This window comes from Lepisosteus platostomus, chromosome 14, assembly GCF_059453375.1.
Source record: "Lepisosteus platostomus isolate fLepPlt1 chromosome 14, fLepPlt1.hap1, whole genome shotgun sequence".
Classification (NCBI taxonomy): domain Eukaryota; kingdom Metazoa; phylum Chordata; class Actinopteri; order Semionotiformes; family Lepisosteidae; genus Lepisosteus; species Lepisosteus platostomus.
The window spans coordinates 943,987-962,030 of record NC_142624.1 but is presented as its reverse complement, the minus strand read 5'-3'; the positions used below and the strand labels follow the sequence as shown (position 1 = coordinate 962,030).

General features: G+C 45.0%; 1 protein-coding gene across 12 annotated transcripts; it reads left to right on the top strand.

The window, feature by feature from the left end:
- The first annotated feature begins 696 nt into the window (after positions 1–696).
- Positions 697–14,882, top strand: LOC148648569 (GTPase IMAP family member 7-like). Of its 12 annotated transcripts, XM_088607060.1 has the most exons (4): positions 700–909; positions 1,734–1,763; positions 4,699–5,511; positions 5,542–7,143. In XM_088607060.1, exons 1-4 carry the CDS (start codon positions 885–887, stop codon positions 5,709–5,711), a joined length of 1,038 nt encoding a protein of 345 aa, XP_088463186.1. In that variant the 5' UTR covers positions 700–884; the 3' UTR covers positions 5,712–7,143. The 12 variants fall into 12 exon arrangements, with proteins under 12 accessions (XP_088463185.1, XP_088463181.1, XP_088463186.1 ...); XM_088607059.1 differs by having other exon boundaries at positions 697–909; positions 4,702–7,143; XM_088607055.1 differs by having other exon boundaries at positions 697–909; positions 4,699–7,143.
- Positions 14,883–18,044: the final 3,162 nt, after the last annotated feature.

Below are 18,044 nucleotides of genomic sequence, written 5' to 3'. Positions count from 1 at the left end.
AGGGAAAATGTACAGAGACAAAAGCACTTTATACAAAGAGTTTATAAAAAGAACAGAGTCCAATTAAAAACAATGAATTGCAAAAGGTCAAGTGAGGCAAAAAGGAAGGGAGTTCTGTTCATCCTGTTCCAGATGATGCTTTTCTGGTTAATGAGGACTACAGCGTTAATTTATTATTTGTGCAAGTCCCTTTTTTCTTATTTTTTTTTAAGTGCGAAGAAGGCTGCAGGTGTAAACTGCAGTGGTGGGTATGATGTCATTAATTAATCCCTTTATACTGCCAATAGGTGCTGAAGCCGAAAGATACGGAAACTGAAGATTCTATAAATAGGTTAAGAACTTCAATACTTTAAAAGTTCCTGCCCTTACTGCTGCGCTGTTTTTAATCTGGGTGATATACAGTAGTTAGTGGAGGAATCTGTACTTGTAGTCTTCCTGATTTAGATTAATAATCTAGTTTCTGGCGTCATCAATAAACTTGGGTGCTTTATAGATGATACAAACTAAGGCAAAGGGAACAGCAAAGAACATTCAAGCTTTTTTCCTCACTTTTATGAAGATCATCTTTTTACAACTAGAGTTCTTCAGAGAACAGAACTTCTGTACCTGTGCCTGGAGTGTAAGATTTTATTCTGGATTAAGATGAATACCTGTACATCTGTACAAGAGAGCTGAAGCAGGTTTTCTTCAATTTGTACCCCTTCACAGTGTAACTGCTGCTGTGTGAGTCCAGGAGACACTGCTGAACACTGCGGCTGTGTCAGAGGGTGTGTTTATCGCTGGTTCAGGGCGTGAGAGCAGAAGGACAGTCTCACACAGCTGAAACAGACACACAGACACAGGCAGCAGCAGCACTCTGACTGATCAGCACAAGAGCTGGAGACATGAGCGGACGTTACACACGCCTTGGTGAGTCTGTTTAGTCTGTTTCCATTGGACTCGGTGCGCCAGGGGGTGTGTTCAGGGCTCTCAGAGGTTCAGGTATAAGACAGAGGGGTGGTGAGTCTCCACAGTGTTGAGACACAGGCAGCAGCAGCACCACCACCACACTGACACCCTGAACACTTCGACACTCTGCAGTCATGAGTGATATAATTCCTCTACTGGGTGAGTCTGTCTTGCCGTTATTTCTAAGATTACAAATTAGGCAAAGAGACTAATAGTCTATTTCTGTCAAGCACACAAATTACTGAGGGCATCTTCCCAATGCAAGAGTTAGGAAAGTGCAAAAAAACATGACTACACTAAAGGAGATAGGATTATTTTTAATTGCTTAAGAAATAACTACCTACAGAACAGGAATGTGCCCGTTTCTTCCTTCATTTGAAGACAGTCAGTTCTGCTCTGCTGTTTTCACCATGTACACTGGATATAGCATGAGGATTCTGTCACTACCAGTCTTTATAACACGAGCAGGAATAAATGTCACACAGAAGGCACCAGCCACTGCGCGAACAAGTCAATGTAAAATGATATCCCATAAAAGTATTAAGATTAAAACGTTTTTGAAATATTTTAATTTAAAAATGTAGTTTTGTATTTGCTGTCGTTTTTTTAATGAAATTGTTTAGAAAATTAAAACTACCTAAGAAGCAGTACAAATAGTTCAGACCCCAGTCTCTCCCACTTCTGCATTTCCTGCATCTTGGTGTAGACACTATCACATTATATTCTGTGACAGTTACTTGTGCTGTGTTTGTTTTGAACCACAATACTTCTTATACTCTTCACAGCTGGTGGCAGTGAATTAAACCTCTGTGATGGTAGAGTAGAAACCTAAAACAATAGTTTTACTTTCACGACTGACATGTTTTGTGAGTGTGTATTCCAAGATGGAGTCATCATACATTACTAAGTGATATGCTATTTGTGTTAAAGTTATGCATCAAGAGCTCCTGAACTTGGTAAATAGAAACAGCTGATATATAAATACCCCATAATACAGTAAGAAAAACAAATAAAAAAATTTCAAATACAAAGTAAAATCAGATCAGCCCAATAATTATCTTGATGCTTGGAAGAAACCTGCAGACGATTACTGTTTAAATCAATATCTTTTAGATTCATGTGAATGAATTCTTGTATTTTTCTTTCTGTATTCCTCATTTTATATCTTGAATCAAACATGAAATGTACATTTTTTCCCAAAACTTTTACCAGACGGTGTCCATAAGATGTAATTACACCCCAATACAGCTCCACTCCCCCACCAGAATTGAACTGGTGCTATAAATAACTAATATACTGTACAGTCACAGCCATCTCAATATACTGTACCTACAGTACATTCCTGGTCAGTACAGTTAAAACTAGGCCCTGGAAAGTCAGCTAATAGAGAAAATTGATGTCAGATCAATCATCTGGCATATCGAGGTCTGCAGACTAGGAAGCTTACTGAAAAGTCGGTAATAAACTATTCAGGACCAAGAGAATGAAAAGGAAACATCCAGTACACAGAAACGGTACACACAGAAAACACAGAAACAGGGCTTGCTCCCACACAAAACACAACATGGGGTCAGTATTGGGATATTAAGCCACGAAACCTCTGCGCATCAAAAATACCTGCAACACCCATGTTCAAAACATTGTACAAAAACAGAACTTAAGACGGGCTAGATTCAAAACTAGAGTAATTTATTCTTACGGTTGCAAAAAAACAACTTGGCCCTACAAACGCATGTACAGAAGCCACTATCCAATTTCGGCCTCTTCAAAAACTTTTAACACCGCCACAGACGGTCTTCTCAACAAACACAAAGCGCATTCCTACGTTATGCGCAGAACAGACTCGACCAATGCCCACCCGGAAACAAGCACTACTACAAAAAATGCAGTTAAATAACGCAAATTGCACAAAACAACCTAGAATGCAAATAGGTATTTTACTCCTCCGCAGTGGGACAATGGCTGGTACCCAAGCTGATACAACTAGTCAAGACAACGTGATCAGTTTGACCAGTGACGAATAGAAATAATGGTAGAAGCTCATGTTCAGTGAGAAAAAACATGTATCATAACAATAAGCCTGTCAATGCATGTATTTCAAAAGTTTGAATATCAGCATTTTATTCATTGGATGACACAAAAGGTTTCAAATCAATATTTTTTTTGCAAAATGGAGGTGGGCAGGGAGATGACCCAACAGAATATTTGATTGAGAAATATTAATGGTACCACTACTTAGTGATACATGGATAAATTACAGTAATCTGTTGTTGTGTCCTAATTATACCCAAGTTCCCCAGTGGGACCCCCCTCCCCAGGCTGGGCAACCCGGGCTTGAATCTTCCCAGAAAACTATAGGTGCTCTCGCATATGAGGACCTATAGTTGTCTGGGGAGACAAGGGAATGCCAAGGGAAGAAATAAACATATTCGCCACGGGTTAAATGTTTAAGAAGAAGCAAATCGTGGGATTTAAGAGTTACGGCACGATCTCCACATTCCAGTACTCGGTGATCACTAAACTCAGAGCTGGGTAAGAAGAGAGAAATGAGATTGACATCTTTACCTTCGAGAATTTGGTGGTGCAAATGAGGAGTGAGAGAATGACGATGGACTGTAGCTGCAGCCTGAGATCCTGAAGCAGTAGGATCAAATCTGTCAGGGGGACGGGTAGAGGGAGACTGGAGCCTTATGGAGCACATTTTCATACTAAAGAGATTCAGTTCCTCCAGCCTGTCAGTGTGGGACACTCCCTTCAGACTGAAGAGACTCAGTTCCTTCAGCCTGTCAGTGTGGGACACTCCCTTCAGACTAAAGAGACTCAGTTCCTCCAGCCTGTCAGTGTGGGTCACTCCCTTCAGACTGAAGAGACTCAGTTCCTTCAGACTGTCGCTGTCGGATGCTCCCTACCGCCAAGGAATGCATGTAGTTCCTCTCCCCTGGATTGACATCAGAAATATATTTTCTGCAGAAATCCAACTTGTACACATTATTTACAATTATATTGTCACGCATTCCACACGCTCTCACAAACGCTGTCACATTCCCACCCACACCCACTCAGACACCCACACCGCAACTAATCTTCCCATCGCCTTTCACTCCCATCAGTACTGTAACCCTCCTCTTTTCCCTGACTATCGCTCCCTCTTTCGGATTCTCCCTGGAGCTCCCTAGTGTGCACCCTCCTTCTTTAGCTTGTTCTCTTCCTTCCTTACATCCTGACTCCCGCGCGATTCTGAACATGTCTCTGCCTTTGCAATTTGGATTTGTTTTCTCGATTTAATTGCCCCAGCCTGGTTTTGATTTTCGCCTGCCCGTTGGTTTTTCGATTATGAGGACTTGCGTTCTCGCAACATTGCAGCAGCGCGGGGAAATCACCAACGTGTGCCCCGCACAGGGTCCTTATTTTTATCATAACGATCGCTAACATATCTGATGAGGTCTTACAGGCATGTTATGAAATTTTCAAAAAACATTCCTAGGTTTAAATTCTATTATTATAGAATAATATGTATCACAACATGTTGTCTTTTTAACCGTTTCCACACATTGTCTTAAATATACCAATGATGGGTCAACAAATAACTCAGTCTGTTTCATAAGTAGCCTCTTTTCTAGGGAAACAAAACTGAGTGAAAACCCAGCTCCTACATTCCAATACACTGATTAACTTTGAAGAGTTATGTATCATCTAAGACTGTTGTTTGAATAACATCAAATACACAACCACAGTTTACTTGTTATTCAGCAGGAGAGGAAGATTCAACAGAGATCAGGATCCTGCTGGTGGGGAAGACTGGAGTGGGGAAGAGTGCAGTAGGAAACACCATCCTGGGGAGAGAGGCGTTCAGATCTGAGTGCTCTCCCTCCACAGTAACACAGCAGTGTGAGAAGAGGACAGGAGAGGTGTCAGGGAGGAGTGTTGCTGTGATCGACACTCCAGGCCTGTTTGACACAGATCTCTCCAATGATGAAGTCATACGTGAGATCCTGACCTGTGTCTCTCTGACCTCCCCGGGACCCCATGTGTTCCTGGTGGTGATCCAGCTGGGCAGATTCACACAGGAGGAGAAGGACACAGTGAAGCTGATCCAGAAGACCTTTGGAGAGAGAGCAGCAGATTACACCATGGTGCTCTTCACACAGGGGGATCGACTGAGGGGTAGAAGTATTGAGGATTTTCTCTGTAGGAGTGATGATCTTAAGCAGTTTGTCAGTCAATGTGGGAATCGTTATAATGTGTTTAACAATGAGAATCCAGAGAACCGCAGTCAGGTGACAGAGCTGCTGGAGAAGATAGAGGGGATGGTGGAGAGGAATGGAGGAGGCTGTTTCACCAATGACCTGTATCCAAAGGCTGAGAGAGCGATCAGGGAGGAACAGGAGAGGATCCTGAGGGAGAGAAAGCCGGAGATCAGCAGACAGGAGGAGCTGGAGAGGGAATACAGTGGAGAGGAGCTGGAGAAGAAGAAGAGAGAGATCTGGAGAGAAGAGGAGAAAAAAGCCAGAAAGCAAGCAGAGAGAAACAACTCATTTCTGCGGAAACTGGGTATTGTGGCTGGTGCAGGAGTGGGAGCAGCAGGGATAGGAGCAGGAATAGCAGCAGGAGTAGAAATAGGAGCAGCAGTGGGATTACTGGGGGGGCCAATAGGAATAGCAGTAGGAGCATCAGCAGGACTGGCTGCAGGGGCAGCAGCAGGAGCTGTGATAGTCAACAGAGAGAAAATAAAAGAAGTAGCAGAGAAGTGCAGTGTGCAGTGAGAGGAGACAGAGACACAGAGCCACACTCTCACAGAGTTACTATTATTATTTATCAAAGGGGAACTGCAGTACTCATTTCTCAGAAGGAGTATTAAATCTCGACCACAAAGGTTACAAAATTCAAACTGAGTGTAAAATCCTGAGCTCTGTGCAAGAACTGTATAGTTGCCAAGTTGATGCAGACAGACGAGAAACTGCTGGTCGGACCACAGGCGAGAGCGAGAGTTTGTGTGAATTGTGACATGAAAGCAGCCCTTCCTGCTCACTAGTCACTGTAGGGAAACATGGTCTCCTAACTACTGTATGTTAATTCTTTTTTGTGTGTGTTTTTAAACTCATGTATGTATTTTAAACAATATCTCACTGTCAAGCAGTTGGCTGTTCAGAACATGACACACAAAACAGGACCAGATCTGCAGAAAGTCAGCCTGTTTCCTTTTCCAGGTGATACTCAGCTAGCCAGGAGATGGGTAATAAACATGGGCACTAAGATTGGTCCCATCGACAAGTTTCTCAACTTGATTCAGCGTGATGGATGAGCGAATAAGTACAGGGTGTGCAGGAGACATTTCACCCAGGAAATGTTTGAACATGATCTGAATGCTGAGTAGACAAGTAATATTTACCAGTAAACCTGTCTCGAAGTTGATATGTTGAATTGAATACAGTTGAACTCATTCAAATCAGCTGTTCATTTAAATCGACTATGGCACAGCCACTCCTCCATGAATATACATCCTGCTAGACTATTGAAAATGAAAATGAACAGGAGTGTGTTTTAGTTGGGTGGCAGGCTCTTTTTTGCAATACATAGATGAAGTATCTAAAAACACATTGCCTTGGACGTGTTGGTTTCATGAAAATATTTAAGAGTAATATAGTAGCAAAAGTTGTTTAGTGTAAACCATGTTTACAATTTAACAGGCCTACTTTTGTGTCACCAGAAGTTTTGTTGCTTTGTTCTAAATCGCACACAATGAAACTACACACACTGAAACATTGAGGTTGTACACATGAACACCTACTGGTCATTTCATTGTGGTTTGAAATGCACTCATCACTGCCGATTCATTATAACAACATTGCAGTTCTCCTTTAAGTTGTAAAGTACAAAATGTTTGCTTTTTTCTTGCAATTTAGTCATTTTTATATTTTGTAATTACCAGTTAATCTGACCTACCTGTTAAGAGGTTGGCATTAAAGGTATTGTCAGTGCGTTACTAACCCAAGAATCAGCTGCACACCGAGATTTTACTGTTTTATTTCTGTTTAACATATTATACTTGCTTGCTGACTTGTTATCGAGCACTGAGATAAACCAGAAGTAAACCTACTGTGTTGGTGAAATGGAGGACAATGGTTTTATCACTGACAGCCATTGAGTCTTTTTCTGTTTGTCTGAAACCTTAAAATAAACCTCTTTTTGTCTCCACTGTGTCATCTCCTCACTGATTAACGCCATCAGAGGTCAAGTTTGTGTACAAGTTCATATTGAGCTTTCAAGGGAAAGACAGCAGCCTGACTCTCCCCAGTCTTGAGTGACTCTTGCACACGGCCAGCCTGCTGGCTCTCAGGAGCACCGGCTCTCAGGAGCCCAGGGCTGTACCTGCTTGTTCCAGAGCAGATCTACCGGACGTCTGTGTGTCAGTGACGTGCAGGAGACAGGAGCTCACAGCCAGTCCCCAGAGCTCCTCTCTGAGGAAAGCAGGGATGAATTAATGTTCCACTAGTGATCCACCTGTGAGTGTGGCAACAGCAATGGTCCTGTGCCCAGGAGCAAGGGCAGGTGTTGAGTCATCTGGTTCAGATGGCTCCTGCGTCTCAGGGATTATATTCTAGATCGGCGGACCTGTACAAACACTCTCTGCTGGTTTACTTTCCAGCTGAGCTCTGCATCTCCAGTGCTAACTGAGGACTTATTCGATCTGCTTGACAGTCTAGACTTATTTAAGTTGTTTCTTCTGTTACTCCTGAGTGTGACAAATACCTGACTTCAGGGATATTGTTTCCACCACCTTCTGAGTGTTTGAAATACCCGTCTACAAGAGCACAGAGAGCTGCACACAGCCTGCACTCAGCTGGTATCAGACACACTCACAGCAGGAGTGATACTGTATCAGACACACGCACAGCAGGAGTGATACTGTATCAGACACTCACAGCAGGAGTGATACTGTATCAGACACACGCACAGCAGGAGTGATACTGTATCAGACACTCACAGCAGGAGTGATACTGTATCAGACACACCCACACCAGGAGTGATACTGTATCAGACACTCACAGCAGGAGCGATACTGTACCAGACACACTCACAGCAGGAGTGACACTGTATCAGACACTCCCACAGCAGGAGTGACACTGTATCAGACACTCCCACAGCAGGAGTGACACTGTATCAGACACTCACAGGAGTGATACTGTATCAAACACACTCACAGCAGGAGTGATACTGTATCAGACACTCACAGCAGGAGTGATACTGTATGAGACACTCACAGGAGTGATACTGTATGAGACACACCCACAGCAGGAGTGATACTGTATCAGACACTCACAGCAGGAACAATACTGTATCAGACACTCCCACAGCAGGAGTGACACTGTATCAGACACTCACAGGAGTGATACTGTATCAGACACACCCACAGCAGGAGTGACACTGTATCAGACACTCACAGGAGTGATACTGTATCAAACACACTCACAGCAGGAGTGATACTGTATCAGACACTCACAGCAGGAGTGATACTGTATGAGACACACCACAGCAGGAGTGACACTGTATCAGACACTCACAGGAGTGATACTGTATCAGACACACCCACAGCAGGAGTGATACTGTATCAGACACCCACAGCAGGAGTGATACTGTATCAGACACACCCACAGCAGGAGTGACACTGTATCAGACACACCCACAGCAGGAGTGACACTGTATCAGACACTCACAGCAGGAGCAATACTGTATCAGACACACCCACAGCAGGAGTGATACTGTATCAGACCCTCACAGCAGGAGCGATACTGTATCAGACACACCCACAGCAGTAGCGATACTGTATCAGACACACCCACAGCAGGAGTGATACTGTATCAGACACTCACAGCAGGAGTGATACTGTATGAGACACTCACAGGAGTGATACTGTATCAGACACTCCCACAGCAGGAGTGACACTGTATCAGACACTCACAGGAGGAGCGATACTGTATCAGACACTCCCACAGCAGGAGTGACACTGTATCAGACACTCACTGGAGTGATACTGTATCAGACACTCACTGGAGTGATACTGTATCAGACACTCCCACTGCAGGAGTGATACTGTATCAGACCCTCACAGCAGGAGCGATACTGTATCAGACACACCCACTGCAGGAGTGATACTGTATCAGACTCACTCACAGGAGTGATACTGTATCAGACGCCCACTGCAGGAGTGATACTGTATCAGACTCACTCACAGCAGGAGTGACACTGTATCAGACACTCACAGGAGGAGCGATACTGTATCAGACACTCCCACAGCAGGAGTGACACTGTATCAGACACTCACTGGAGTGATACTGTATCAGACACTCCCACTGCAGGAGTGATACTGTATCAGACCCTCACAGCAGGAGCGATACTGTATCAGACACACCCACTGCAGGAGTGATACTGTATCAGACTCACTCACAGGAGTGATACTGTATCAGACGCCCACTGCAGGAGTGATACTGTATCAGACTCACTCACAGCAGGAGTGATACTGTATCAGACACTCACTGGAGTGATACTGTATCAGACACTCCCACTGCAGGAGTGATACTGTATCAGACCCTCACAGCAGGAGCGATACTGTATCAGACACACCCACAGCAGGAGTGACACAGTCTCAGACACACTACATTGGGTCAGACATGCCTGTAGTAAGACTGACACTTCTAGACACACCTGTAATTTTCTGTTGCAATAAACACAGAAAAGTATAATATAGTAAGGCTACAAATCTCAAAGTTTGCCTGAAAAATATACATAAATATACATAAAATATAAAATTTTAAATATACATCTTCAGTAAAAGAGAAATCTAATTTTTTCTTTCAGTCTAGTACTACTAATCTAGTATTAACAAATGGATTTGAAACGTTTCAGCAGGGAATAAACCTCTTACTTGTTCCATTGCAGCCTGCGCATGCTGACACAGCTCCCCACCTGAACTAGGAACTGAAAGACTTGCCTGACTTAAAGCAACTAAACTTTCAAAACAGGTGCAGAAGGAAGAGAACAGAAACTGAGAACAAACTCTGGTGCTGTGTGCGAGAGATCAGGTCTGGGTACGTGCTGTTTGGCTCATGCAGTAGCAGTTTGAGGTTTCTGCTTTCCCGTCTCAGGATGCTCGATTTCCTCTCTGAAAAATACATACTGCACCACAGCCTGTGAAATGAGAAGCTTTAGCTTCACAAAAATGAGACGTGAGCTGTTTTCTCATGTTTGTGGGGTATTGTACACGGTGTAAAGGCACTTTCATAAAACCCATTCTGATGCCTTGAAATAATACACTGGAACCACAGAAAGACTGATCAGACAAGGGCAGTGCGTCCGCAACAGTCTGGGACTGGGCTGCGCCTGTATCTCTTAGTATTTGAATTATTTTCTGGTCTACCTGTTAGCGAAACCAATCCTTCCATAATAAATGGTTCACAACTAGGGTCAGGGGGATTGTTTTTGCTAGACGAAGGAATAGCAGAACAGGAAACAGTCTTAACAAACCCAGCACTCTTAGGATTGTTGCTGCTGCTGCTTACGGTTCAAAGACATGCCATCAGCAATAACATGACCTTTTATTGTGGCAGTAAAAACATTCACGCTCCTCTTTAGGACGTGGGGGACTAGTTTTTACTGGGGGAGACCGAGCTTGTGAACTGGGAGCAGACAAAGTCTTCTCCGCAGACACAGACATGAAAACGTTTCTGTGCATGAGCACAAACTCATCTGCCAAAACAGCAGCTTGCGATAAAGTAGTTACTTTGTTCGTTCAAATACACAACCACACGTTCAGGTTAACAACCTTTAAACTCCTCCAGCAAGACTAACTCACATAACGAGTTAAAATCATTCACTTTGCTGGCTGCGCACCACTTATCAATGAGAACGCCCTTCTCTCTAAATTCAACGAAAGTGTGGCTCAACACTTTCTGGTGGTTTTGAAATCGTTGTCTATACGCCTCAGGAACCAGTTCGTATGCACGTAGGATTGCAGCCTTCACAGTATCATAGTCCAATCTTTCTTCTAAAGAAAGTGTAGAGCAAACTTCCTGAGCTTTGCCCACTAACCTACACTGCAACAGCAGTGACCAGACCTCCTCAGGCCAGCGAAGCGATGTAGAAACGCGCCCGAATGCACCAAAGTACGAGTCAGCTTCCGTCTCCCTGAACAGAGGAACTAAAGCACTGTGCTTACTTACATCGAGGGTGGTCGAGAGTGGATCTTCCACAAGAGACACACTAGAGGCCTCGGAGTGGGGCGGCTGCGCAGCAGGAGCATTCCCTCTTGCTTCTAGCCCAAGCTGTCGGAGCTTAACCTCTTTCTCCGCCTCGATCTCCATCTTACGAATTGCAAGGCGCAATTCAAATTCTGCCTAGTGCTCCTGGGCTCTTTCCTGCGCCCCCGGACGAACTTTCAGGCGAGTCTCGCTTTTTGACCCAGTGGAGACGGGAGAGAACGGATCAAAGGGAGGCAAGGTGGCCTTGACCTCAGCCACCCCCGGCACCTGGTCCTGTTCTTCTACAACCATAGCAGGGTTAGCACCGGCCCCAGGAGAACCGGCATCCTCGCTCGCTAGTGCAACGACCTCTAACTCCTCCACCTATCCATCACAGCTCTCTTGATGTTCCTTCTCCGATGCCTGAATCCGGAAGCGATCGGCAACTTGGAGCAAATCGTCCTTCCTACACCTGTCCAGCTGCTCAGAGGAAGGTTCCTCCACAAACTTTCGCAAATTGAAAGGAGCCATAACTACCTTGCGTGAGAAACACAATCCAAATCTCTCAATCCAGTCCTTATTCCACAAAATACCAAATAACACACACCAGTCCAAAAACGTACAAAAGTACAGTGTGATAACAAGGGTTGGTGCAAAAAGTGATTATTTTAAGGTGAATAAGTGACTGGTACGTAATAAGACACGATAACACACAGGGGTAGGGAACTAGAGTGGTGCCGAAGAAAAAACAAAAAACAAAATGGAGCTGGCTAAGAAAGTTATGAAGGTCTTCCCAGCGGATATTGAGGAACGACAGAGCGATTGTACATAAAAATAATCTTTTAGAAGAACTGCCTTCCCAAGCGTGCTGTGGAGCCCGGTGCGACACCCTGTCCGCTCACTGGCGCCCCCTGGTGGCGGTGGCAGATCCGACCGGTACCGGGCGGCTGGCAGGTGTGGTCGGAAGCGGTATCTGGCCCGGAACCGGGGTGCTGGGCTTGCTGGTTCTTCTGCACTGGGTTTTCAGGGAAGGAGTAAGTAAACGTTGAGTTAAACGCTGAAGAGAGAAAAGAAGAAACGCAACTTTCGGGCGTCTCCACGGTCGTCTTTAAAAACGAAAGCAAAAGCCGTTTTTATTTCGCGATTCTGAAACCCCAGAAGAACAGACAGTGCGCTGCTGCCTGGAGCCGGAGCCGTTTTTTATTTCTTGTTTACCGTCTTTTTAAAATCGCTCCCGGGTTTCTGTCGGGAGATCGGCTGTGACAGCTGTGTGTGACGGGACTTTGCTCAGGGGCTGGTGTTCAGCGAAGAGGATTAACACCGTTTTCACCAAGGTTCCAGTCCAGCACCCGAACCGCAGAAACACACACACACCGGTTCAAGACGGGAGTCCCGGAGTCCGGCAACTGAGGCGTGAAGATGACCGCGGGTGAGAGTCTGGCTTCTCTCCTAAACCTGCGCTCTGAGCGGACCGGGTCTTAATGGGGCTATTGAAAATAAAACGGTGACCGCTGTAAGAGTACGATATTAGACATACAGATGAAAAGGCTCGTTTAGGACCGCGCGTTCTTCTTATGTGCACTGGATATTTCTAAAAGACAGACTGAATGTAATATCGGCATGGTCCATCCTTTAATCTAGAGTGGATTAATGTCCCATCTATTACTTTACCAAACCGGCCTCTCTTCTGATGTCTCTCTTATGTCTTTATGTCGCGATACGCGAGTTGACTAGATTAGTTGCAGTGCTGGTTAGACTCCACAGCGTTTGCAGTTTTCCGCTGGCAGGCCCGGGAGAGGAGACGGACACGATCAGTTTAGAAGCGCTCAGATCAGTCCCGTCTCTCATTGTCCACCAAGAGGAATAGGACGCGGTCGCCAGGCAGGATGACGGCGCAGGTCACCCGGCTGGACCGTGTTATGCTCTTCGGGACTGGTGTGCTGTACAGAGGAATTAAACAAGCTGATGGGACAAGACAGAGAGTCCGGACCCAAGCACCTCTTGGCTATCCTGGAACCAGCACCGGAAGTGCTTTTTAAAACGGAGGAAAAATAAAAATAAAAACACACGTTCAAAGTCAGACTGGAGGGTCGGATCTCTAGCTCGGATCGACCGACAGCAGCTTTGTCTTGGAAAAGTGTGTTCAAGCTGTAAAGAGAGAGTACAGAAAGATTGAGCTGAGCTCAACTGTGACGCGTTAACAATCGCATAAAAACGTGGTGAGGAATGAAAGTTTAATGTCATTCCCAAATGCCTTCGAACACATTTTAACGTGTAGGACTTTAGCGCCTTTTTTTCACCCAGAGTGCTGTGGAACAAGCTACTCAGCCCTGTTGTTGGAGCTGACACCCCAGCTCCTCTGGAGGCACAGCTGGATTCGAGCCAGTCGTCCGGTGATCTGACAGAAAGACAGTCAGCAGCGCTTTGATCTGACCAGCTGTTTCCTGAAAGATGTCAGTTTCACTATCTTCTCTGGGCAGCTTGTTCCACTCTCTCACCACCCTTTGTGTAAAGAAGTGCCTCCTGTTTTTCTTTGACCCTGTATTCACGGTGTGTCCCAGTTTTCTGCATGAATTTGACTCATTGTAAACGGCCTGTTTTTCAGTGGCCTCAGACTCTCTCAGAGTAGTGCTGGTTGGGCTCAGCGGAGTGGGGAAGAGTGCAGCAGGAAACACCATCCTGGGCGGAGAGGAGTTCAGATCAGAGCCCAGCCCCTCCTCACTCACTCTGAGCAGCCAGGAGGCGCAGGGAGAGGTGTGTGGGAGAAGAGTCACTGTGGTCGACACCCCAGGCCTGTTCAACACTGAGCTCTCTGGAGAGGATCTGAGAGGAGAGATCCAGAGAGCTGTCCAGCTGTCTGCCCCTGGACCCCACGCTGTCCTCCTGGTCATCCAGCTGGGCCGCTTCTCCCAGCAGGAGAAGAGAGCAGTGGAGACCCTGCAGGAGCTGCTGGGAGAGGGGGTGAGCCGGCACACGGTGGTCCTCTTCACTCACGGAGACAGGCTGAGAGGCAGGAGTCTCCAGGAGTTTGTCCAGCAGGATGGGAACCTGCAGAGGATCATTCAGAAATGTGGGAACAGGTGTCACCTCTTCAACAACACTGACAGGGGAGACGGCTCTCAGGTCAGGGAGCTCTTGGAGAAGGTGGAGAAGCTGGTGGAGGAGAACGGCGGGGCCTACAATCCCATGACCAAACCACGCGCTGTGGGCAGGTGGATGCTGATCCACCTGGTCTCAGTGCTGGCAGGGATGGCGGTAGGGGCTGCCGCGGTGCCCAGGGAACAAGCATGGGTGGCAAGGGTGGCACTGGGAGCCCTGATTGGGGGATTGACAGGCATCTGCCTCTCCAGCCTCTCCAGCTTCCTTCTTGACCCGGGAACACGGAGATCTGCCGGCTCTGAGGAAGACCGCCGAAAAGACCGCTGAGGATCGCAGTGACCGCTAACAGGCCTCTCCGGCACAGCTCCGGGGTCTGCAGGAGGTGACCGCTGGGCTGGACAGGCAGCACGTAGTGGTGACCATTGTCCACTGTGCAGCATGTTCAACACGGCAACAGGACCAACTGGACAGTTCGGAGACCCAGCCCGTCTGTGAGTCAGTAAACCGGACAAGGTCATCGCTGTCCCTTCTGTCCTACAGCACAGTGACACTGGAAAACTGCTGCACAGCTGAATTTCAATAAAATACAGCAAAAATAAATGTCACTGTTCCTCATTTTGTTCTCTTTAACATCATTATTGAATCACCTCATAAAACACATGATTGAAAGAAATATAAAGGTGTAGTTTAAGCACTGTATAAAAAGGGATCGTACTAGTTTTATCTGCTCCACGTATTTCCTTCATCTCATCCCCAGCACTCTCCCCAGCTGTACTGTCCCTATGGAATCACAGTGCGACTTCCACTACTTCTTCACTGAGCAATTAGCGGTTCGTTAAGCAATTGATTTCTTCCTGTTGTAGCCCTGATCTGCCTGCAGTGTCAGGTGTGTATGTTGGGTCTTAAAGACTTGATTCCTTTACCGATACAGTAAACACAATCACTTTCTTCTTAAATCCCTTTTTTAAGAATCCATATGAAGGCAGTTCATATTCACCTAATTGAAGTGGGACACATATACATGTTCAGGGTAATAGTGCTTCATTCCTTCGGGGAATGTCTGTAATACTCCCTGGAAAATGTTCCTTTAGCTGCATCCTGCCAGTCACCCTAAAGGGCTCAAGGTCTGTTAAAGTATGATAAGAACTCACTTTCTAAAGCCAGCAGTATTTTGTTTTCTCCTTAAGAAGCTGTTTAGATCAACTTCAAGGAACAGGATGAAAACCATCTGTCTATAACAAAACCACCCCCTTTCATGTACTGTATAGTACCATGTGTATCTACTGTATACTGCATATAATAATAATAATAATAATAATTGCTTACACTTATAAAGCGCTTTTCTGGACACTCCACTCAAAGCGCTTTACAGGTAGTGGGGATCCCCTCCACCACCACCAGTGTGCAGCCCCACCTGGGAAACTGTAGCAGACTGTAGGGCAGTCTCTACTCAGAGCTGTGTGCACGGATATCCGTAAGACTCTTTTCTGTTCTCTACAGTACGTCCATGGCCGTGTCCCCGTTCCCGTGTGACGTCACTCGCTGGGCGCACGGCTCAGGCTCAGAATGCTGTCTTTATGTCGGCAGATCATTTTTCAGGAGAATGTGTCATTCTCCGCTCGCAGCTTGATGAAATTGAATCTCTTCTCGTCCCTCCCTGCACAAAAGTAGCGACACGTCGCGCTCCTTCATGCTCGACTCGAAACGGGCGGAGTAAACGCAGGAAAACTTGCCAAACCTTCTCTGTTTATTCAAAGCTTTATGCTAATAAATACTGTATTTCATATCGTCTGTCCCAGTTCAAAGTACGCGGAACATAACGCGTTCTTTCACGTTCATGCAAAATCAGGTCAATTTGGCAACGCCTCAAAGCTGTGTACTGTAGCGCCCTCATCAGGCGGTGATGGGCACTGAGTTGACGAGCAAACTGAAAACTGAGGTTTAGCGATATTAACGCGTTTATGAATATCATGACTGGGCTGGTTCTTTCTCCTCCGGCGCAGATCGAAGACGAAGAAGGAAGTTGAATCGTGAGCCCTCGCCTGAGAGTAGTAAACATAATTCCCTTCCCCCTCCCGCAAAAAGAGCGTTTTGCGATATGTGTAAGTATGAGTATTTAAACGCCAGAACTACAAAAAAAAAAGGAGACAGAAGATTAAAATACAGAAATAGACACTCCACAGCCAGAGGAATTAACAACTGTAAATTAGAAATTATACTTTTTACATATTTCTATTGTATGTCTTGCCTTTTGATTTGAATTTCTAATAAATTACTGTTTTATTTAAATTATAATTTAAAAAAGTATAAATATTTATTATTATTATTAGTAGTAGTAGTAGTATTTGCTAACTTCTTCGACTGCAAGCTGTAAAAGTGCGTTTTCGCCGAGGCTTCTTGGGGAATGTTCTAGAAACCTGTTGCGCTTATTTGCCGTGTGCTGACTTGGCTCGGTTGTACTGTAGGTATTTCGAACGTGAAACAGTATCTGTCCATTTTTAAAAAATAGGGGGTGGTCACATGTGCGCTAAGTTTGCATCAGAGCCGAAGTATTTTTCGAAATCTGGCTTTTGTCAAGTGGCTCTCAGTCTTGATCCTGGAGCTGGGGTCTGATCACCGTTTCGTCTCAACTTCATACGAAACGTCTGTGTGTGATACTGCCTCCAAATCCGGAAGCCCAGGGAGTAAAAAAAAGAGAGAGCTATGGTATCTCGCAAGTCCGACTTTACATCTCAGAATTGCGACTTAAAAACACAGAATTTCGACTTTTTATCTCACATTTGCGACCTCGAAATAGCCCATATTTCACTGTCTCCCCTCTTGTTATTGTAAAGAAGAATGAAAGAAGACTTTCGGTACTGTCTTGTCTTACTGGTCTTGTACAGTGCCCTGATAAAAATCAAATTAATGACACTCGTTTTTATAGAATCCCATTTCCGCCAGTGAGGCTTCCATAGTGCCCGGATGGAATAGTGCACGGTGGGCTTTAAAAAAAAAGTTTTTATTTAAACACCAGAAATACAAAAAGACAGAGGCCGAATATGAAATAAGATACAGAAATAGACACTTCACATCCAGAGGAATTCACAATTATAAAAGCTGAAACGTATACGTTTTACATATTTCCAGTGTATGTCTTGCCTTTTGATTCTCTACATTCCTAATAGAATTGAAGTAAAAAAGGAATTCAACTTTAAAAGATTAACAGAGGGAGCAGTGTTGGACCATTTACTTCTGTGGATGAAGTATTTCGCCAACATGATTAACAGATTAATAATAAAAACATATCCTTTATCCAAATCAGATCTAACAAAATATAGTATAATATCAGAATCTTGCAATTGAACATTTACCTCTAAATGTTTAACAATAACATTTTGGAAATCAATCCAAAACAATTTTGGTAAAATTCCTTTTTACTTAAGAAAGTCTTCTTTAGCTCAGCTGGCAAGACCTGGGTTCGAGCCACTGCAGTGAGGGCACGAGCCCTGGAACCCGAATCGGTTACAACAACAAGAGGACAGACAGTGAAATATGGGCTATTTCGAAGTCGCAAATGTGAGATAAAAAGTCGCAATTCTGAGATACAACGTCGCAATTGCGAGAGACCGTAGCGCCTCTTTTACTCCCTGGCGGAAACGGGCTTCCATACTGATCAGTGTACTGGTTTAGTCTGTTGGGTTTTTTGCTGTTAGTCCAAGGTTTCGAAACCACATATGCAGCCATTTTGAATTCATGGTGTTTTCTCGACATACAGCAGCG

Excerpts from the sequence above, each read along its gene's own strand:
- LOC148648569 (XM_088607055.1), top strand. The coding sequence starts at position 885 with ATGAGCGGACGTTACACACGCCTTG. Across the intron at positions 910-1,733 it reads CGGACGTTACACACGCCTTG|CTGGTGGCAGTGAATTAAAC; the intron begins GTGAGTCTGTTT and ends TACTCTTCACAG. Across the intron at positions 1,764-4,698 it reads TGAATTAAACCTCTGTGATG|CAGGAGAGGAAGATTCAACA; the intron begins GTAGAGTAGAAA and ends CTTGTTATTCAG.